This window comes from Glycine max, chromosome 17 (genome assembly GCF_000004515.6).
Source record: "Glycine max cultivar Williams 82 chromosome 17, Glycine_max_v4.0, whole genome shotgun sequence".
Taxonomy (NCBI): Eukaryota; Viridiplantae; Streptophyta; class Magnoliopsida; order Fabales; family Fabaceae; genus Glycine; species Glycine max.
Window position 1 is genome coordinate 1,516,433 of NC_038253.2, and position 23,567 is coordinate 1,539,999.

Consider the following 23,567-nt stretch of genomic DNA (forward strand, 5'->3'; position numbering starts at 1 on the left):
TTAGTTAAACAGACCGGCTTATCAAGTTTAACAAGTTTTTTTTATAGTTTGGGCTTGACTTTTTTTTTTATCTAAACAGACGTTTTAAAAAGCTTCAACTTGACTTTTATAATAAACAAGTCGAGCCGAGTCGAACCTTACATAGGCCTGAACCAAAGATCCTTGACAAACTGCTCGACTCATTTCCACCCCTAATAATACACCATGAAAAAAATATTTCAAAGTATTTTTATAATTAGTGTTTTTAAGTTACAAATTTATTTTTGTTATAATTTATTTTACGGCTTTATTAAAGACATCGTATCATATTTTATCTCTTATTCATTTTTATTAAAACTTATCTTCTAATATAAAACAAGAGACAGTTAAAACTTATCTTCTAATATAAAAACAAGAGACAAAAAAGTAGGTAGAGTAATTTGAAAAGATGTAAAAAAAAAATATAAAACATAAGTTAGTATAATAAAAGAGATCAAGAGACAAAAAAAAAAAATCAAACTTAGAACTTACAAAGAATATTAAAATAATAAGGTGTAAAATAGAAATAAGGTTAAGGGAAAAAATAGGTAGAGTCTAAATTAAATTGGGTTAGTTTCAAAATTAGATTTAATTTTAAAAAATCAGTTTTTATTTCTTTTGTTTCATGATATTTGATTTATTTTCTGTAATTTACATTAGATTGAATTGATGAAGAAACATTATTTTCTTTGAGTGCTTTTATACTTTAGATTTTATCTTCGTCACTTCAATATTCATCTCAATCTTTGTTTAAACTTTCAAGGTTTTATTTATTTATATTTATTACAAGAGTACTTATAAATTACTCACTAATAAAATTTTCACATGCATTAAGATTAAACTCATATTTTCATGAAATATGAATTAATTTCTTACTAATAATATTTATTGGTGTATTATTTACTTTTGAATCTCATAACAATTTATACAACATTTTTTTTAACGATACTAGTAAATTAGGAGTGCATAAAGGTAAGATAGGCATCTGGCTGATGGGTACATGAGATTGAGAATTAGAAATACGTTCAGCCCAAAATTACCATTTATTATTATTATTATTATTATTATTCGGGAGGAAGAGAGACGTTCAATGCTTAAAGCCTCCAAGCTCCCAAGCCTCAGCATCTGCAGAAAGATAAACAAACAAATAAATAAAGGAGAAAAAAACGACGACAAAAAAAGTGTGAATTTTCTTTCTGATTCTCCAATTTTCTACGTCGATCGTATCTTTGGTTATTGGAAAAATTGCTCCAATCGGGTACGTATCGATCATCTAATACTGATTACAAGTCTTGTATCTGGGATCTTCTGCGTATCAGTTGCTCCGTTTGCTATTATAATATTTGAAACGTTTTGTTTTCATTACTTTTGTGATCCGTGGATGTGTTTTGAGTATTGATATGTATTGCGATTCATTTGGGTGCTTTCAATTTCCTATTTTTTCAACCGGGTATGCTCCTTTCGCTGAGATTACTGCATATATGTTTTCGGGTAGTTGATTAATTTATTCATTGCTTTTCCTCCTTTATCTGGACCATTCAGGACGTTTAATATTGCTTGTGGCAATACTGAAATTCATAGGTGATTAAATGCATGCCAATCTGCAATGCCACATAATACAGTTTATTGCAAATTTCATTCATTTAGGAGAACAATATTTGCACTCTTTTCTGAATTTTCCTCATCAATGTTATTCACATATACATATTTTTGTTTTCAAATTCATGGAATTTGATTCTGGAATAAGTAAATAATGGATGTTTGTGAATAGATGCAAGATAAAACTTAACAAGTGTGTTCATCCTCTATTTTTCTTCTTATTTTTGGATTGCAGCTAAAATAATTTCTTTGCTTGCCAGTTGTAGCAGTCAAATGTCTCCTTCAGTTTCTTCTCAAGAAAAAGGAAGTAGGAATAAGCGAAAATTCAGAGCTGATCCACCTCTAGGGGAGCCAAATAAGTTTATTCCTGCACCTCAACTCGAGTGCCTCAGTTATGAATTCTCTGCTGAGAAGTTTGAAATAACCCCAGGTCACAGGCAAGTCGCTGCTTGTGACCTGTGTGGTCTTAGCCAAGATCATTCTGATGGACTGAAACTTGGCCTTGGATTGTATAGTCCTGGAACATCTGAGGTCGGGCCTAGTCAATCTAAGGACAAACCTGAGACAGATGAAATTAACGATGCAGATTGGAGCGATCTCACAGAAGCCCAGCTGGAAGAACTTGTCCTGACTAACTTGGACATCATTCTCAAGAGTGCAATTAAAAAAATTGTAGCATGTGGCTACACTGAAGAAGTTGCCACTAAGGCCATTTTAAGACCTGGCATCTGTTATGGATGTAAAGATACTTTGTCTAATATTGTTGATAATACTTTAGCATTTCTTAGAAATGCCCAAGAGATTGATACATTACGAGAGCACTATTTTGAAGATCTAGTGCAGCTTGAGAAGTATGTCTTGGCTGAATTAGTTTGTGTTCTTCAGGAGGTTAGGCCATTCTTCAGTGTTGGGGATGCAATGTGGTGTTTGTTAATTTGTGACATGAATGTGTCACATGCTTGTGCAATGGACTGTAACCCATTAAGTAGTTTAGGTAATGATAATACTACTAGTGCTGGTTCTTCTAGCCAAGCAGAACCACAATCAAAAGCAGAAACCAAATGTCCTGAACTGAGTCTTCTAAGTCCCAGTAAATCAATTCCTGCAGGTTCTCATTATTCTCAATCAAAGAAACCCTTTGTGACTGGAATTCCTGTTGTGAACAACTTGAATTCTCAAATTATTGGTGGAACCTCAGAGAAGGAGGGCGCCAGTTGTGGATCTGAGTGCATTAATAAAGCATTCAGTGCTGCAGGAACATCTCAATCTGGCCTGATGGAAGAAAAGCGTGGAACAGTTAGAAAGGTTCATTCTGGTAGCACCATGAGAGACTACGTTCTTCGACACAAGTCATTTCACGTAGAAAAAAAATTTCGTACTTATGAATTAAAAGGATCTTCAAGAGGAGGAAAGGTTAATGGCCTGAGTGGTTTAGTCTTGGATAAAAAACTTAAATCTGTGTCAGAATCTTCTACCATAAACTTAAAGAGTGCATCCTTACAGATAAGTAAGGCAATGGGCATTGATACTACTCAAGACAATATTAATGTTAACTTCTCCAGTAATGCTGGGACTTCTACCTCCACTGCATTTAGCCCGGTGGATTCTTCTAATGCTGTTTGTAGATCAACCAATACTTCATTTGCAATAAATGCAGCACATACTATACCTTTATTCAGTTGTCCAGCTTCATTATCAGCTACCAATACAGATCTTTCTCTCTCATTGTCTTCAAAAATCAAGCCTTCTACGGAATCTGTCTGCAGTAATAATGAAGCACCTAATAGTAGTTATATGGGAATACCGTATAATAATATTAAGTCCCCAAGGCAGTGGATACCACAGGATGGAAAGGATGAGATGCTTTTAAAACTGTTTCCAAGGGTTCAGGAGCTGCAAAATCAGCTTCAAGAATGGACAGAGTGGGCCAATCAGAAGGTTATGCAAGCTGCTTGTCGTCTGAGTAAGGAAAAGGCTGAGCTTCAGACACTAAGGCAAGAGAAAGAGGAAGTTGAACGTCTAAAAAAAGAGAAGCAATCTCTAGAGGAAAATACCTTGAAGAAGCTTTCTGAGATGGAAAATGCCCTGTGTAAAGTTAGTGGGCAGGTAGAGCGAGCTAATGCCGCTGTCCGGAAGCTCGAAGTGGAGAAGGCTGCATTGAGGAAAGAGATGGAGGCTGCTAAGATACATGCCACAGAAACCGCTGCAAGCTGTCAAGAGGTCTCAAGGAGGGAAAAGAAGGCACAAATAAAGTTTCAGTCATGGGAAAAGCAGAAATCCTTCTTTAAGGAAGAGCTAACGATTGAAAAACAAAAATTGGCTCAGCTGCTGCATGAATTAGAACAAGCTAGAGTGCAACAGGAGCAAGTTGAGGTATGCTATTTTAAGTTTATTCCAACTTCTTTCTCATGTTTCTTTATATCTTGTAAGCACCCACTTGATATCTATACCAATGTAATATGGCTCAGGTTAGTTTGGTCTCATGGTATTTGTTTTTTTTAAAGGCATTTGGTCTCATGGTGTATTCTTATGATCTTATCAAATCGGAAGTTATGACGAGTGAGTAGTTCGTTATGTAAAGTTTCTTAGCTCTTCCACTCTCATTTTATTGCTACAATTACAACTACAAATAAAACCTGTTTTCACTAGATGGGTCAGTTACATGGATCAATGTCATTGTTTTTGTGTCAAAACTCAGTTCTTTAGAGAGACTGCTTAGGTTTAAATTCCTTTTAATGATTTCACCTTGAGAGTTTTTCTGGGCTAAACTGTCTGATCAACTCTCTTGACTGGGGCATTTATTGGTATTCAGTCTTCACTCCCATTTTATTCTCGGAATAAAATAAATGGATTGGTATGCTCTTGACACTAGTACTTGTTGTCCATTTCTATGCATCACTTGACTATGAATCTATGATATGATCAATTGATTCTAACGTAGAACAAATGGACCGTGCCTGTATGTTAAATGATATGGGTCTCAAACCAATTTCCTCCTTGCCAAGAGTGTTAGCTAATACCCATGACCATGGTAATAATAATATTAGCTTATCACCTTTTTAAAAGTCATGAACTAACCCCCAAGGCATTAATGTTCATTTGATGATCTATTTTATAAACAGTTGCTCAGACTCTATGATGACTCAAACTTTGCTTTGTTCCCCTACACTTTTATTATTTTGTTTTTCTTTGAAGCTTCTATCCGTCTTGTAGTTGCAACTCTCCTTAAACCTTTGACATCATCAGAACTAACATGAATATAGTTGTACTGAACAGAAACATGATAAAACAGTTATGGTACTTGGTAATCTTGTATCCACCAACAAGAAACTTAATAAACTTTTAATCCATGATACACGTGCTCCACTTGTGAGATTCCACAAATGCAACCATTCTTGTATCTAACATAGGTGCTAAATGAGATATGTTACTGGGTCTGTTCTCATTGTTAAGGGAAAATATCACAGGGTAGATGGCAGCAGGAAGCAAAGGCAAAGGAAGAACTTATCCTGCAGGCCAGTTCTATAAGAAAGGAAAGAGAACAAATTGAGGAATCAGGAAAGTCCAAGGAGGATGCGATCAAATTAAAAGCAGAGAGGAATCTGCAAAGTTACAGAGACGACATCCAAAAACTTGAAAAGGAAATTTCCCAACTAAGACTGAAGACTGACTCTTCAAAAATTGCTACACTGAGGATGGGCATTGATGGATGCTATGCCAGAAAATTCTTGGACATAAAAAATGGCACTGCTCAGAAGGAACCCTGGGCTTCTTTCATCTCAGAACTAGTCATTGACCACTCAGCAACTGGCAGTGTAAAACGGGAACGAGAATGTGTGATGTGTCTTTCAGAGGAGATGTCTGTTGTATTCCTCCCATGTGCTCATCAGGTTGTTTGCACACCATGTAATGAGCTCCATGAGAAGCAGGGTATGCAAGATTGTCCTTCTTGCAGGAGCCCTATCCAACAGCGTATTGCTGTGCGCTTTCCACGCTATTGATTTATTTATTTGCTTGAGTGAGTTAGGCATTTTTTAATAATAATAATAATAATGTCTATGGGATTCATGCTATGAATAATGCATTCATGTCATGCTTCTTGAGCTGAGACGCATTACTTTACTTCAATGGCAAGGTTGGTGCTGCCATTTTCTTCTGCTGTTTTGATGTTTTTCAGAATTTGTTTTGTTGAAGTTGCATTTGTCTTCTTGGCTGGTTTGATAGTATGTAATGGTCAGCTTCCCATGATGACCCTCTTAGTATTTTTTTTCTTCTTCTCGTAAGAGGGTCAAAACTGCTCAGCTCCATTACGAACAGTTGAAGTATGTGAATAGAATGAAGATATCTAAGTATCTTCCTTTGTCAATGATCGAAAACGTGTGGAACCTGAATAGAATGCGCAACTTGTTATCATCAACATCAATCCTTGTGAACACGATACACATCCACGCGACGACGAACATAAGTAACCAATCACATGTGCCATGTAATATTTTATTGAAGCAACAAAATCATGGGAAAAATGTAATGATCACTCTAAAGTTAAGAATCATGTTTGACTTAATCTCTAAACGTTAAAGAAAAAATCCTGTATTTTGATTCTTCAGATTTCTTACATGAGCAAATTTTCCTCCCGTTAAAATCAGTCTGTGAGAAACTTGATCACATGACTAGCAAGTGACTTTTTCTTTTCTTTTCAAAATTATAAAGATAAATGCTAATCAGTGTACAGTTAAAAAAGTAAAAGTATTTTAGTGGAATGTACAAAAATGTACTCTTCTATTATTTTTAAATGCTTTTCTATATGATTTTTAATAAAAAAAATTCTCTTTTAAGTCCTTAACCTTAGGAAACTAATTAGCAAAACTCAAATATAAATTAAAAATCTAAAGTACACATCAGTACTTAAAGTTTTAAAAATGTTTGTTTAATTTTTCTATTAAAATTTGACAAAATTTATTCGGTGATTGCTTTGGTAACGGTGCATTTTTTTATATCATGAACCAGCAAAAAAAATAATTGTGTACATTAAAATCACATTACAAATGAAATATTCTTTATTTTTTTTCTTTTTTAAAAAAGTGACATCTAACTCACTAATTTAGCAATTGAATTGAACAAAGTATATAAATTATTGTAAATCTTTTAATGTTTATCTTCAATTTTTAGGATGTAAAAAATACATAAGTAAATGGAAAGCAAATAAACACAATTATAATAAAAACACATAATTTTATAAGAATAAATAAAGAGTTTGATTTATATACATTTTTTTGTGTAAAACATTTTGTACGGATGGCTATTAAGAATTAATATCTGATCGTTTACTTCAATTAGAATGTGTGTAAATACTTTTTATACCATCATCTAATAGCATATATGGTAATGCTTAGAAATATCCAAGTATTTAAAAATATTTTAGCTTAATAATGTATATAAATTAAAATGATAAAACACTATAGAAGATAAGATTCCCAAAATAAAGGATGGTAATAGACTAGTAGTAGTTATGCTTTTCCATCTCCAAAAAAAGTCGTGTTTTTCTGTGTCTTCAGTCTTAGCCACGTGTCATCCTGTACTTGAATCCAAAGTATATTCCACTTGAGCTTCTTGGGTCCCCATAACACTTTTCAGTCATCATCGTTGATATTATCGACCTAAAATTGATAGTGAAATCCCCACAATACTCATTATCATTATACTCTCTCAGTAGTATTTCTGTAAATTATACAATAGTTAAAGGCTAAAAAGTTTCATTAAATAGATGTTGTATTTCTGACTCTAATCTTTGGTATTTCTTATGCCAAGTTTTTTTCTGTGAAAAAATTTTCGTTTGGCCTTTAATAAAATTAGATAAATAGATGTGAATATTTTTTTTTTTGGGGGGGGGGGGGGGGATTAAAGATAAGTTCGATAACTATCTAGAAGATTCCTCACTACGACATGTTACATGAGAATTCTTCAAGCCACATTTTATTCATTATTTTATATAAAATATCTTCAATACTTTTTTGATTTTGTATTTAATAAAGAAAAACTTCGGCATCTTGTATTTTCTCCTTTCTTTCTTTTTTATTTTTTTCTTCTTTGTAATTCTCCCGGCACGCACTTAAAACACACAACAAGAGTTTCATTTCATTACGGGCAAGGAACAGATGGGTACCTTTATCCTGTGCTTCGATTTGTGTGCCACGTACCCTTATCCTGCAGAAAGACAAAGGGCAAACTTGGCAATTCCGAAAAGAACAAAAGCTCCTCTCCTTTCTTCTTCTTCACATAATAACAAAGACAAACTGTTTTCATTGAACAAATTTTTATAATTTTTTTTCTTATAATCACCAGAAAGATCTAAAGGGAACACAAGTGTGTTTTGTGTTTCATATTAAATTTTATAGAGTTATATTAATTTTAGGTAAATTTTTATATATTTAATTTCATGTTAAAAAGTTCATTTTCATAAAATAAAATATATTAAGAAATTGAGTGCGAGTTAATTAAAACAACTTTAAGTTTTTTTTTTATAAAAAAATTCACAAATTCATTTATTTAAACAAAAATCATATAACTTCAAATTAATTTTAAGAAAAACCAATTATTAGAAAGAAGGCGAGTGATGTGATAAATAATAATAATAATAAATAAATAAAAGTTAAAAATTATTGTATGAATAACATAATCTAACAAATAAGCATTCGGAAGTCAAAAGTTAAGTTATGAAGACGACTTTGTTCCATAACCGTATTTTCGTCCACTCATTTCTCATCATACCCATTTCATATTTGCCTATTAAAACATTGAAATATAATAAAAATAAAACATAGAGAAAACAGGGAGGGAAAAGTACAACTACCATTTCCATTTTGAGAAGCTGCACTGTATATTAACTATTAACAAAGCTCTTCTTTCTCGTTATTTTCTATCTTCAGGTATTTGAATTTGATTGAATAATCACTATGCAGCTAAGTGACTTATTGACAATCTGTTACCCCTTCTTAGTTATTGGTAAATCTTTTTTATTTCGTCATTTGTTTTGATCGATCAAGAAGGAAAATATGGCTTGCTCAAAGTTACTAATATTTTTTTTCTCTCCCTTGTTTTTGATTATTTTTTCTTCTTTTATGGGTGGGGAGGCAGGGATTAAGTTAATTGAAAAACCGCGCATGTGTTCTGATGAAGTGAATATGAATATCTAATCTGATATGATGATTTTGCTTATATATGTGAATATGAATAATCACAACTAAACTTTGATGTTGTATGCATGAAACCAAAAATTGTTGAGTGAATAAAAAAAGAAGAAGAAGAAGAAGAAGAATGAATGTATTGGTGTGATTGTTTTAGTGTATAGCAGCAGGAAGACAGATAAGAGATGTCTTCCATAGTGAAAGGCATATTCATAAGGAGCACAGCGGATGTGTGCAAGAATAGCATGGTTTTGAAGAAGCAGAGCGAAATTGTAGGGAGGAGAAGCACAAGAGTGCAGTGGCAGTTGCATCTTAGATCAAAATCAAACACATGGAAGAGAGGTAGTAGGAGATCATATCAGCCTCCAATACGTGGCCAGGCCATCCTTACCCCAGCAACACCACCAACCACCAAAAAGGTATACCCATTCATTATTTACGCTAAACACCATGATTGTATTGCTTTTAATGGTCATGTAAACGAGTGTCCTCAGAGTTTGGAAGGATTCAAATCTAAGTAACCAAGATGTTTTCTTAAGGTATAAAACGAATAGTAATTGCTTATGTATTAACTACTATCACATACATATGATAATAATATGTCAAAATATGCTTACTTCGTTATAAAACTATGATTAAAAAAATGTCATTCAGTATTCACTGCTAAAAAAAGCTTAGGAGAACTATTTGTGCCAATTCGAAGCATGGGCGCATGGCTCAACTTGGGTCATCATTCATTAGATTTTTGTTTTGTTCAAAGTTGTTGACAAGACACCTCAATAAAAAAAAAAAACAAAAAAAACAAGCTTGTCTTTGGACCACGAAAAGTATCTCAGACCTCAAAATATATTGTGAGGCCCAAAGGTTGTTAATAAGGCCGAAGTCGGTTCGCATCACCAAGAAAATTTAAGTGGACCAAGAATTCAAAGGAGGTTTCTCAATTTAATATTTACATTTTTATTGAATATAAATTAAATAAAAATGGACCAAAAAATAGAAATAAAATAATAAAATCTTCAACAATTTAAACCTGATAAATTATTCATCAAATTTAGAATGACTCTGATAAATAATAAACTTTATAACCAAATTTATGAATAAACTGTCATAAAATAAGAGATTAATCAAGTTGTTTATTTAAATGCATGTAAAGAATTAAACAATGATATATATCATAATAAAAGAGAAATTGCCCCCTCCCCCTTCCTCACAAGTCACATCCTGTTAGGCGTTAGCTATGAATTAACACATCCAGTGAACATAGCTCTAAGTTGAAACTTTTTAATGAGGTTATATCACATTTTTAAAAGTCAACTTGCCACCATTGTTTTAAAATTTGCATATGTTACTGTAAGTATAAATAGTTATAAGAGTGATCTGGAACTATGATTTCCCAACAGCATTTGTACCGTAACTTCTCTGCTTTTGTTTAAACAGCGGGTATTCACTTTTGGCAAAGGTAGAAGTGAAGGAAACAAGGCCATGAAGTCCTTGGTAAGCATTCTTTGTCTTTTCACATTTTTAAAAAAGAACAACATGGAAACTCAAATTATTTTCTCTTTGTTATGTTCTTGTTCATTAGAATTTTATTATTCTTCTGACATGATAAAACATTTACACATGTTAAGCTAAATAAGGTTGTCTGCTTTTCATGTGAGTGTGGCCTACATTTTCCCTTTGAATTGATGAACAATTGCATGTGTGCTAAATACAGTTGGGAGGAAAGGGAGCCAACCTTGCAGAAATGGCAACCATTGGCTTATCTGTGCCTCCTGGACTCACTATATCAACAGAAGCATGCCAAGAGTATCAACAAAATGGAAAGAAGCTACCAGATGGCTTGTGGGAGGAGGTACTTGAAGGCTTGCAATTTGTAGAGAATGAAATGGGAGCCATTCTTGGGAATCCTTTAAAACCTCTTCTCCTCTCTGTGCGCTCTGGTGCTGCGGTAAGAGGATTTTATATTTGGTTTTGTTTTGTTCTGTGTTCTTGTTAATTGCCTCAAACTAGGATCACCTTTGGAATTTGGAGTCACGTTTAGTAAGGGCATACAGAAAAATGGTAATAACCATACTGCTTATTTTGACATTGCCATCAGTTTCCAATGATGGAAAAACCATGCAAGAAAATGAACTTCCATTGTTGCTAGCATTGATTCAGCTCAATTTAAGTACTTAGCAACCTTTTCTTTTGATCTTCGTTCATAGTAAGATAATTTGAGTTGTAGGTGAGGAAATTCACTTGTTATGGTTGTTGAAACATTCAATTCTATTTATAGGTGTACTTTGATTTGATTTACATTTGATTTCTTATGTGGTGTGTATAACATGTTTATAGTATAAACTTACTTGTTTCCCTTACATTTACAAGATTTCCATGCCTGGGATGATGGACACAGTTCTCAACTTAGGATTGAATGATGAAGTGGTTGCTGGGTTGGCAGCAAAAAGTGGAGAGCGGTTTGCTTATGATTCTTATAGACGTTTCTTAGACATGTTTGGAGATGTTGTAAGTGGTTCTTTTACACCCTATGCATTGCTTGTGTTTGCTTACTTTTGTAGGTTGTCAACATTTCTTTAGAAACAAACTATCCAAATTGAAAAACTAGAATCCCTCATTCAACGAAATATGTTAGTATCTATTTCTAGAAGTAGAAAACCAAACTAAAATAGTTGTCTTCCATTGCTTTTGTTCTAACTGTTCTTTTATGTTACATTGAGGTTATGGACATTCCACACTCGTTATTTGAGGAGAAGTTAGAAAAGCTAAAGCATACAAAAGGTGTTAAACTTGACACTGATCTAACAACTTATGATCTCAAAGATCTAGTTGAGCAGTACAAGAATGTCTACCTTGAAGCCAGAGGAGAAAAGTTTCCCTCAGGTGCTGAAAGCAATACACCAACTTCTTCACGTTTTGTTTACTTTCTAGTCGTCCTAGCCATTGATCCATGTTCACTCTCTTGACCAAATTGTTTATAAGAACAAATATATATCTTGTTGTCTTTCTTATTCTTTTACCAATTACAGATCCAAAGAAGCAGTTAGAACTGGCTGTTAAAGCTGTTTTTAATTCTTGGGATAGCCCAAGGGCTATTAAGTATCGGAGCATTAATCAAATAACTGGGCTAAAGGGAACTGCTGTAAACATTCAGTCCATGGTGTTTGGTAACATGGGGAACACTTCCGGAACTGGCGTCCTTTTCACTAGAAATCCAAGCACTGGTGAAAACAAACTTTATGGCGAATTTCTAATTAATGCTCAGGTTACATATGATTTACTAGTTATTTTTCTTCCTTGTCATTGTCATCTCTGTTAATCTATGCTATGAATGTTATCAATTACTTTTGATGTTGATGTTTCTACAAATAAATGCCGAATTGTTTTTGTTAGGGAGAGGATGTAGTTGCTGGAATCAGGACACCTGAAGATTTGGAGGTCATGAAATCTTGCATGCCAGATGCTTATAAGGAACTTGAGGGGAACTGTGAAATTCTAGAGAAACATTACAAGGATATGATGGTAAATTTCAATCATAGTATATATTTTTCTGCTTTTATAGTTTATACTATTTGTACAAATAGACCGATAGGCAAAGCTTCTGAAATTGCTATTATATTTTAGGATATCGAATTCACTGTCCAAGAAAATAGGTTGTGGATGTTGCAATGTCGAAGCGGAAAACGTACTGGTAAAGGTGCATTCAAAATAGCTGTAGATATGGTTAATGAGGGGCTTGTTGATATTCGTTCTGCAATCAAGATGGTAGAGCCACAGCATCTTGATCAACTTCTCCACCCACAGGTATATGACTTCCTTTTGTACAAAAGGAAATGTTGACATTGGTTCTAAGAGTTCATTTTAAGCATATAAATCAATAATTTTTTATTAGAAAAGAAAGTCTTCATTACAGTTTTGTATTGTAATGAATGCTTTCTTTTCCCATAAAAGCTTAATACTTCATGTGCTTAAAATCAGTTCTAAGGGTTGATGTTAACAAAACTGATATATATATATATATATATATATATAATGCATTAACGGAAACAATTTGAGAGCATTAACTAACTTGCACAATTGTATTTAGAAGGATAAACAAGACTAGAGAAAAAATATAAAATATTAGTGATCAGAACCACATACATTATGTGTTTAATCAATATGTAACTTTATTTTCCATTTATATTTCTCCACGAACTTATCAGATTCAAATGTCTTGACTGCTCTAAGTATATTTGGTTAGTTTGAGGATCCATCTACTTACAAGGATAAAGTGATCGCCGTTGGTTTGCCTGCATCCCCTGGAGCCGCAGTAGGGCAGGTTGTATTCACTGCTGATGATGCTGAAGAATGGCATGCACAAGGAAAGAGTGTCATCTTGGTAGTCCATTTTTCCCTTTATAATTAATTTTCTTATCTTTTTGTTCCCTTTCTTGATAATCTACCTGTCCTCTTTTAGCTGGGAAAATCCAGAGTTGACTTAGGTGAAAAGTTCTTTGCATAAGATAGGAGTTTTTATGGTTTGGAAGTAAATGCTGTCCATGATTTAGTATCATTCATGGTTGGGTTCGCATTAGCAATCATTAAATGCTAATGCACTCTTGAACTGCTGAAGGTGAGGAATGAGACTAGTCCAGAGGATGTTGGGGGTATGCATGCAGCTACTGGAATCTTGACAGCTAGAGGTGGTATGACATCTCATGCTGCTGTTGTAGCCCGTGGATGGGGAAAGTGTTGTGTGTCTGGTTGCTCTGACATCCTTGTAAATGATGCTGAGAAGGTAAACTTGGATTTTCCATTTATTTAGTATACATACTAATAAAAGATCTTCATGTTGTGATTATGTATATTCTTAATTGATAATGTAGGTGTTTGTAGTTGGGGATAAGGTGATAGGAGAAGGAGAATGGATCTCACTGAATGGATCTACAGGTGAGGTGATACTGGGAAAGCAGCCACTTTCTCCTCCGGCTCTAAGTGATGATTTGGAAATTTTCATGTCTTGGGCTGATGAAATAAGGCATCTGAAGGTGCTGCATGTTCTTTATCTGCTGCAGAAGTTGAGTTGAATAAAAGAAAACTTGTTTTCTATAAATTCTCTCTCATGTTGTCTGTCAGGTTATGGCGAATGCTGACACACCTGAAGATGCAGTAACAGCTAGACAAAATGGTGCCCAAGGAATTGGACTTTGCAGGACAGAACATATGGTACAAATAAACATTCAACTCCTTGTTATATCAATGAGAAATGTGGATAGTGAATACATTGTTCTTAAATTGTGATTTTGCTGTAATAACATAGTTCAGCGATGTTCTCCTTAAAAAAATATGTGGAGCACAAGATAAAATAAAAGATATCATCCTTATAAGCTAAATATTGAATTAATGAATTTCATTTAACCTTTCTCCAAGGAATCCAAAAGCAAGAACACACATTCACTGGAACACCTGTCTAGTCATATGCATGAGCATGACACTTAAATGAACTTTTTCATTCCTTTTTTTAATAATTAACACAGAGTAGTTGCAAATTATATGATTTTTTTTGCATGTTTTGGTGTGTTGTAGTTTTTTGCTTCAGACGAGAGGATAAAGGCTGTGAGAATGATGATAATGGCAGTTACACCGGAGCAGAGAAAAGCTGCACTGGACCTGTTGCTACCTTATCAAAGATCAGATTTTGAGGGGATCTTTCGTGCAATGGATGGTCTGCCAGTAACAATCCGATTGTTAGATCCTCCACTTCATGAATTTCTTCCAGAGGGTGACCTTGAACACATTGTCAGGGAACTAACTTCTGACACAGGAATGAAAGAAGAAGAAATCTTCTCAAGGATAGAAAAACTATCAGAAGTGAATCCCATGCTTGGTTTTCGTGGCTGCAGGTTTGACCCATCTCATGATGTTTGTGTTCTGACAGATAAATTATAAATTTATAATTAGTGTTTGGTTGCCATTTCCTCATGTTTGGCAATTGAAATTCTTTGAATAGGTTGGGAATATCATACCCAGAACTGACTGAGATGCAGGCCCGTGCAATCTTTCAGGCTGCTGTTTCAGTGAGTAACCATGGCATTACAGTTCATCCAGAGATAATGGTTCCACTTATCGGTACACCTCAGGTCTGGTCCTTTTTATTGCTTATTTCTTCTCTTGTTTTTTGTCCTTTAATTTGCTTCACATGTATCTGATCATTTATGCATATATAATTTATGAGGAAAATAATCATTGCCTTGTATCCCTTTTTCCTTAACTATATGTCTCTTGAATTACGATGTGAATCACTATTTTAGGTTTTGATCTTAATGAAGCCACTTTGATGTTAGGACTACATGATATAAGCCCCCGAATTTTTAATTGGCAGGAATTAAGGCATCAAGTGAATTTAATAAGGAATGTTGCTGATAAAGTGTTGTCTGAGATGGGTTCTTCTTTAAGCTATAAGGTTGGAACTATGATTGAAGTTCCAAGGGCTGCACTAGTTGCAGATGAGGTAACATTTGTATCCTAATGTCTTGAAGATTCACTCTTAAACTCTAACAAAATATTTAAGGATGTGACAAAGAAAAATAGTCTTCTTTTCCCATTTCGCTCTTGTTATTTATTCTTTTTAATTTTATATTCGGTTAATCTAGATTGCAAAGGAAGCAGAGTTCTTTTCGTTTGGAACCAATGACCTTACTCAAATGACGTTTGGATATAGTAGAGATGATGTTGGCAAATTTCTTCCTATATACCTATCTGGTGGGATTCTGCAGCATGATCCATTCGAGGTTAGTTGCATAATGTTTCTCTGATCATTTGGTCATTATATGAAGGACGCTTGCTGAATTTGAATTGTTGACAACAATTGCAGGTACTTGACCAAAAAGGTGTGGGTCAACTCATCAAGATATGCACAGAAAAGGGTCGTGCTGCTAGGCCAAACTTAAAGGTAAGTAGCAGTTACCAGTAGAAATTTAAATTAATTTTTTTTGTTACACATCAAAGTTATTCTTACAAAATCAAATATGGTGTTAAAACATTAAATTGATTATCAGGTTGGAATATGCGGAGAGCATGGCGGGGAGCCTTCTTCGGTTGCATTTTTTGCTGAAATTGGACTTGACTATGTTTCATGTTCTCCTTTTAGGTCAGATTTTCAGTTCAACGTCATCTGAAAATGAAAATATAGCAATTTCCATTGACAAACTGAAACTCCGAGGACTCTTTTGCAGGGTTCCAATAGCTAGGCTTGCAGCAGCTCAAGTTGCAGTTTAAGAGGCAGTTACCAATGAATGGCATGTGAGAGGATTATTGACTCTCGACAACCGTAAATAACTCTGGTTCATCATAAGCCCGTATACATCAGAAATGGAACTCATAACATATAATTGTAAAAGTGAAAGCAAAGGAAAATTAATTTGCAAATGTTTGTTAATAAAAAAGAGAAAACATGGTGTACATGCAAATGTTTCTCTTATACCGTGTCTCGTCATAAAATAAGACAGATTCTTGTACATGTTGTATTTTATCACAATAAAATCTTTAAAAGATAGAAGATTCTTGTACGAAGAAGAAGTTGAAATAGCTGCTTTAGCATATGCCGTTTAATTTAACACGTATGTATGTGCTTGAATGCGATTGAACGTAGAAAAGAATGAAACACGGGAATATTTCTGGACTGGGTTGGGTTGGGTACAATATAATTGGGCCTGAGGGGAGGCGGGGCAATTGGGCCCATCTAGTAATTTCAATTTAGTCTGTGCCGTTTCGAACCCTGGGCAACTACAGCGGCGTTTGAAACTGAGAAAATAATGGGGTGGGAGAGCTTCGTGGTGGTGCACAACATAGCAAAGAGGCACAACGTGGGAACACTTGCTCGCAGTGCCACCGCGTTCGGCGTATCAGAACTCATCCTCGTTGGTCGAAGAGATTTCAACTGTTTCGGGAGCCATGGGTCCTCCTCCCACCTCCGATTTCGACACTTCCACTCCCTCCAAGACGCTCGCAAATTCCTCAAAGACAAAGACTTTGATATTTGCGGCGTTGAGATCACAACCGATTCTCTCCCCGTAAATCAACACCCTTTTACTAAGAGCACTGCATTCCTACTCGGCAACGAGGTACGCCTCTTTCTCTTACTCTTTTGCTTCAATTTCTAATTCCACTCTTTACTCTTCTACTCTCACTTTTTAATTTCTCTGTAGGGCACTGGTCTTTCTCCTAAGGAAATTGAGATATGCGACTTTTTCGTCTATATCCCTCAATATGGCGGTGGCACTGCTTCCTTGAATGTTACTGTAGCTGCTTCCATTGTTCTCCATCATTTCGGAGGTTCCTTTTCCCCCTCATTAGTCTGTATTAAAATAAGGATTGGCTTATTTTATTTATTATTTGCCCTTCTTTGCTGCTTATGCCAACCCTATTTCCATTAGTAGGTTAAACTATTTATTTCATCCTTATATTTCTTTTCCCATTTTAAGTTTTAGTCTCTATATGAGAATCTGCAAGTTTATGCATGTCTAACTAAGTTCTGGTCCCCTTCGCTAATATGGGGAAAACTTTCCTGCAGTATAAAATGGCTACGAAAAATTTCTGGGTGATAAACCACTACAAAAAATTGTATAGAAACTAAATTTTACAATTTTCTTTATTGGGACTGAAATTTAAAATCAAGACAATTGTATTAGAGACCGGTTTAACTATTGTAATATACATCTTCTGATGACTCTCACAAAATGATTGCTTCAGTGGTACTTCCCGTGCCTATTTTTTTAGTTACCGTAAGCTTTTGGAAAATTATATTTCACCATCTTTATGGAAGGTTCATTCCAACTCTAAACATTTGCTTCTGACAAAGAAACACAGACAGCAAGGCAATTAAATCAACTAAAGTATCCGAAGTGCCTTTTGTTACACAATCTAACTGATTTTCGTTATGATATTTAGTTCTGCATAGTACTGTAGTTTCTAAATTCTTTTTTTATTTTTGCCAGTTTGGGCAGGTTTTACTGAGAGATCTCGTGATGGAAATAAATTTGTTGTGGCTGAGAGACCCGTAAAACAGGGTGGACGTAATTACTGCACTGAAACAGAGGATTCTATCATTGAAGAGCGGAAAGCTAGAAGAGAAAATGCTGCCAATGGTTTCTTTGATGAGACTGAGAGTGGCAATTCATCTTCAAACCTCCTTGATGCATTATTTGTTGATGGTTGATGGAAAATGTGTGATTACTTTACAGTAATGATTAATTGATCTTTGGGATCGTAGGTTGAGGGCTTAAATGCTTAAGTTGCAACAGAGGATAACGAATAACTTCTCTACTTATTGGGGATTGGAAGAAAACTGATTACTGATTATTACATGGGCTGGCTTTATATATGTATGTACCATTTGAAAAAGAGCTATTAGCCGGGGGAAGGTTGCTACTGAGATTAGGTGTTTATATTGTAACTTATCAGTGAGTTTGCTGCAATTGCCACCCGTGACAGGGCATGAAGTTGTTAAAGCCAATATTGTTCTTGTAACATCAACACGGTACTGCCATTTGCTTTACTGATGATGATTATCAAAGCAGCTTAAATGATAAATTTGTCCTCCTGCTAGGTATGGATATTTCAGTCTCTCACTTTCTCTACCTGTATTATTGACTTCTATAGTTTCTGTGAAAATTATTCACCATACTCAGTGATACCTTTTTATAATATATCTCAGGATTAATAAAAAAAAGTAATAATGAAAAAATAATGTATCTCAAGAATCAGTATTTCTGGCTTACTGTGATGGATAATTCTACTCACCTAAATTTTATACAACAAATTTTAGAATTTAGGAGAGAAAGAGAAAAGAGAGGAAGTATTGGATAATTAGAGTGATGCAATCAAGATACAGAGTAAAGTGAATTGAGAAAAACTTATTTCAAGTGTAAATATTATTTCATATATATAAGACTTCCTCAATGTCGACTCTAGAAGCTGGGTCTTATTAGAATCACTTGTGGTTGGTTAGCCAGCATGTTTTAAAGTACTACAGTTTACCTTTTCGTGGTAGCTAAATTATCAATTTGTATTTTTTGTACATTATTTAAATGAGGTTATTACTATCGTGGGATGATAATTAAGTTGGATTCAAATCCCTCATTATTCCTCAAAATATTGATTATTAAAAAAAGTTTCGATCAAATGATTTACATATTTATATAATATTAGTATACAAAAAGTTGGCTACACATAGGAGTGCTCATGGTTTGATTATTTAAATAATGAGATTATAAGTGGTTATAATGATTATAATTGTCTCCTCAATGAATGTGTTTGACATCAATCATAGAGGTTATCAACTTCCCCTATTATTCACCAAATAAGCAGGAAATATGGTAGTGGACTAGCTTCTTTAACTTTCATGAACAATACTGGATAGAGGACTATCCTCACCAGATTTCTTTGTTAGTGTAATATGATATAATTACCTTCAATGACACCCTTTCATCTTAATAAAATGTGCTATAATCCTAAGAAAATACTATAATAATAACTAGTTATAATATGGTATAACTAGTTATTATTTTTACAAATAAATCATATAATAAGTTATATCTAAAATAAGTTATATAACTGGTTATAGATAAATAAAAATAAATTATTTGAAATAACTATTTCTATAAAATTGGTTATGATTTTATGAGTACTTTTATATAACTAGTTATTAATTTGGTTATTTTTTTAAAAAAATGGTTTTTTGAGCAGCGCTACCCTAGCTACACAAAATGATTAACAAGACCGGCCCAGTTTTAATCGATAAACAGAGCTGTCTAAGTCCAAGTCCCACCGCAGAAAAGCAAAAGATCATTCTTGACTTTGCAGGCAATAGAAAAAGCCTAGTACTATAACATTTCATACCATGCTGATGCAGGTACATACATAGCAAGCAGTAGCAGCATGCGCCAATATTTTCGAAGGCGCAAGTTGCTATAAGCCAACAACATCATTACCAGAAAAAAAAAGTAATGCCAAACAGTGTCGTTCAGAATTTGTGGAGGTGCGGTATCATTGAGTTTTGGGGAGGTGGTGTTAGAATCAGAAGTTAAAGGGTATCGAATTCCATGACGATTAGTGGGGGAAATAACGAAGTGTCCAGCCGCTAATACCCCAATAACTGTGGGCAACACCTGAAGCAGAAGCCTCTGAGTGTTGGTATCCAATAGCCCTAATACCGCAAACACTAACAAGGATAAAACGGCATGCACGAAATCTCCAAACTTGAGTCTGTCAGTTGCAGATTTCCAGGTACACATGCACATACGCGTATTATTCGCTTGTGTACACAAATACGGAGTTGGTGTAACAAATAAAAAATAAAAGAAGAGATAGGGGACTTGCTCGATTCTAAGTAAAATGGCTTCATTTCTCATTGTATTTGAATGATTCAGGCATTCGGTACCTTTGAACCTTCTTCTGCATTGTTTTCAAAGAATTTTTATTATAGCAAATCGCATTATGCAATGTCACGCCTATTGAACGATTCCAAAAATAAAAAATATAAAATCAGACCAGATAAAAGCACACACAAAAAAGTCTAACGAAAATCACGCTCACGCAAAGAATTTAATTGGTAATTTTTTTAGTCTTTCAATTTTGATAAATTATTTTTTAGTCTCTAACATAATAAATTGACATTTTATGTTTATTTTTAGTACTTTATGATAATTATTTTAGCACTTTGTAATAATTTTAAAATGGAAATTCAAAATAAATTAGTATTATGATTTAATTTGAAAAATCAATTCATTTACTTGTTAAACTAGTTTTAACAAATTTAAAAATAAGTATAAAAATTGATCTAAGGTATCAAAATTAATTTTAAATAAAGCTTAATTATTATTTTAGTTTCTGAATTTTGGGTGTGTATTTATTTTAGTCTCGAAAATTTAAAACTATTTTTTGTTGCAGAATTTTGATAAATTATTCTTTTTAGTTTTTTGGAATAATAAATTATTACTTTGTGATAATTTTTAATTGTTATAAATTAATTTTTATTTTTCAACCACTTGAATTTACATTTTAAAACTATCACAAAATATTAAAAACTGTCACAAAATGATAAAAATTATCATAAAATGTCAATTTATTATGTTAGGAATTAAAAAAGTATTATCAAAATTCAAGGACTACAAAGGTAATTTTAAATTTCTGGGAAAAAAAACATTCTTCAAATTCAATGACTAAAACAGTAATTAAGTGTTGTTTTTCATTTAAAAACAAAATATCTCTTTGTCATCAATTTAACTTTATTTATCCTTCTACTTAATTCTTTTGCTTCTACACGTTAATTATATATTTTCCTCACTATCACTTCCAGTTCCATCTATCTTTTAACTTAATGGAAGTAGCGTACAAGATAGTATATATTTAGCATCATTATAACTATATATATGTCATAAGTTTAACATTATTATTTCAACCACTTCTCTTTTTCCACCTCCACAAAACTTCGGCCATGAACTACTAGTAATACCCTATACAATCATAGTGTGTGAGATCTAAGACTAGGTTATGGCTTCGTTTTGGGTACAGAAAGAGAAAGGACATGTTTCTAAATTGCGTGAATTTGCGTTCGAGTCTTTGATGCTGATTGAGGTCGTATAGCAGCGATGGAGTATGGCTTAAGTGTGAGGATAGTTTGACTTGCATTCAAAAGCACTTATAAGAAAAGAAAAGAAAATGTAAAAATAAAATAAATTTCTCTATAAATTAAAATTAACGTAGACATAAATTAATTAAAGATAAACTAATAAAAAAGTCTTACAAATTGAGAAAATATTTTACATTATATCATAGATAATTTTGATATACTAAGTCTTCAACATCATTATATTCTAATTCCATCTTTTTACATTTAAATTATCGTTTACTTTTCTTGTTATCTTTTTTTTTTTTTTTTGTCTTCTTCCAAGACTCACACTTATAATAAGACATGTTGAACTCTCATATTGAATAAAGATAATGCTGAGATAAACTATATAAGTGAGAAACATGACTTGAAGTTACATAATAATATATTTAATGTAATTATTGATTAAAAACTTAAAATTAAAAATATAATAATATACATAACAATTTATAAAATTATTAGAATCTTAACTATTTGATATTTAATCAGTCTAAACTCGACAATTTTTTAAACGAGACTTGAAAAGTTTTAATCACTCCTCTTTTGTTCAATTTTCAAGTGCCTCATATGATGATGATCTTTAAAATCCGCAGCTAATCAGCGACTAGGTTTTGTTTTCATCTCAAGAAATATTCTTTTATAAATATTAAGAAGTTCAAGAAATGAAAATTTGTCTTGTAAGATTAAAACAAGTCACTGTGTGATCATTTTATCAGTACTGTTTAATATCTCCAAGTTCAGTCACGCTGCAGTATCATAAAGGAAAACTAATATGTATCAAGGTAAGTACCATTGCATTCAAGGATATAATTGTCAGCCAATTTCAATTAAACTTTAATTAATCCATTGATTGAAGTAATTAGTTCCTGAGAAAATCTCCACTCCTTGAATATTTTCTGCCATTTTCTTATTAGTTTTGAACTGAAGCATGAAACAACCAGATCTCGTATATTAGTTCCATGACGATTTAAGCTTCAAACAAATTAGGTTAGTTAATAGCCAGAATAGAAAATCATACAATTTCAGTTAGGTTAAGTTAAATATATATAAATCTCAATTTTTCTTCGAAGAAGGGGTGTTAATGACCAGTCCACTTTTTAAATCACATTCATGCACTTTTTTTTTTTTCCATCTTATTTTTCTTTTTATTTTAATCACATCATCTATTACTTTCTTTTTTTATCTTTATTCTTTTCTTTCTATCTTTCTCTTCACCCATTCACTCCAATTTGAAATTGTTCTTGTAATTAATTAAGTTTCATCTCAGATTTATAAGACCTAACCCAAAAGTACTCAATTGAGATAAGTGTAATCTACCTTCTTTGTTGGATTTTAGGGGTTCTTGTTGAGGTTGTCTTCCCCTACTTAGTAATCTTCCTTTTAACTCTTCATAAATCAATATTATTGAGTACCAAGTACGTTAATGTTATAATGGAATTCTTTGGACAATCATTACCATTATACAGGGGAGAATGGATTACTAACGAGCAGAGTTGGACCATGACGCGGTAATAAAGGCATTGACCTAGTCAACAAACAAAGGGTACTGTACACAGTACTCTCTAGTATCGAGCGTGTAAGCGTAAATAGGCTAGAATCGTTGAATCAACCAACGAACGATCGGTAGTCATCCACCCTCGAATGTGTGAACACCAAGAGCCTACAAGCATTAATACTGTCCATCAATTATTACTCGCGACTCTTTCTCTCATATTGGTGCCCACACATAGACTTTGAGTATTTTTCTTTCTTACTACAAATTTAGGGTATGTTTTTTTTTCGTAAGATAAAGACTTTTTGCTAAATTTAGGGTATGTTTATTTGGAGAGGAAGAGAATCTAAAAGAAGAGAAATGAGCAGTAAAATAATGTAAAATTTACACATTTATATTCTACTTTAAATTTAAAAAAATTATTTCAATTTATTTTCTTTTTCATTTTTCCTCCTCTCCCAAATGGTTCCTTTAGTAGTATTTCGTTCATTTTTTATTATAAGACTTTTTTTAAAAAATTGTTTATCATTTTTTATTAAAAAATTATAATTTATAGATACATTAATTATTTTATTCTCTACATAACCTTATTTTGCTATTTTTTTCTCTAAATATTAATAAG

At 33.2% G+C, this 23,567-nt stretch overlaps 3 protein-coding genes across 6 annotated transcripts; all 3 read left to right on the forward strand.

The window, feature by feature from the left end:
• Window positions 1-1,020: 1,020 nt before the first annotated feature.
• On the forward strand, window positions 1,021-5,776 carry LOC100785921 (putative E3 ubiquitin-protein ligase RF298). Of its 3 annotated transcripts, none has more exons than XM_006600264.4 (3): window positions 1,021-1,276; window positions 1,878-3,990; window positions 5,085-5,776. In XM_006600264.4, the coding sequence occupies exons 2-3, from the start codon at window positions 1,891-1,893 to the stop codon at window positions 5,616-5,618; spliced, it is 2,634 nt and encodes an 877-aa protein (XP_006600327.1). In that variant the 5' UTR covers window positions 1,021-1,276; window positions 1,878-1,890; the 3' UTR covers window positions 5,619-5,776. The 3 variants fall into 3 exon arrangements, with proteins under 3 accessions (XP_006600327.1, XP_006600328.1, XP_040867194.1); XM_006600265.4 differs by having other exon boundaries at window positions 1,051-1,276; window positions 5,071-5,776; XM_041011260.1 differs by lacking the exon at window positions 5,085-5,776 and adding an exon at window positions 4,122-5,063 and having other exon boundaries at window positions 1,051-1,276.
• Window positions 5,777-8,391: 2,615 nt separating this feature from the next.
• Window positions 8,392-16,338, forward strand: LOC100786435 (pyruvate, phosphate dikinase, chloroplastic). Of its 2 annotated transcripts, none has more exons than XM_006600266.3 (20): window positions 8,392-8,543; window positions 8,959-9,220; window positions 10,239-10,295; window positions 10,516-10,749; window positions 11,172-11,309; window positions 11,522-11,684; window positions 11,831-12,066; window positions 12,195-12,323; window positions 12,426-12,605; window positions 13,045-13,182; window positions 13,417-13,581; window positions 13,670-13,831; window positions 13,920-14,009; window positions 14,370-14,686; window positions 14,794-14,923; window positions 15,166-15,294; window positions 15,437-15,574; window positions 15,658-15,735; window positions 15,842-15,933; window positions 16,019-16,338. In XM_006600266.3, exons 2-20 carry the CDS (start codon window positions 8,987-8,989, stop codon window positions 16,059-16,061), a joined length of 2,853 nt encoding a protein of 950 aa, XP_006600329.1. In that variant the 5' UTR covers window positions 8,392-8,543; window positions 8,959-8,986; the 3' UTR covers window positions 16,062-16,338. The 2 variants fall into 2 exon arrangements, with proteins under 2 accessions (XP_006600329.1, XP_003550521.1); XM_003550473.5 differs by having other exon boundaries at window positions 8,417-8,543; window positions 8,969-9,220.
• Window positions 16,339-16,570: 232 nt separating this feature from the next.
• On the forward strand, window positions 16,571-18,050 carry LOC100305780 (uncharacterized). The gene is given in 3 exon segments (NM_001249639.2): window positions 16,571-16,906; window positions 16,991-17,117; window positions 17,780-18,050. Coding segments are annotated over 3 exon segments (657 nt in total). The 5' UTR covers window positions 16,571-16,597; the 3' UTR covers window positions 18,001-18,050.
• The last annotated feature ends 5,517 nt before the right edge of the window (window positions 18,051-23,567 follow it).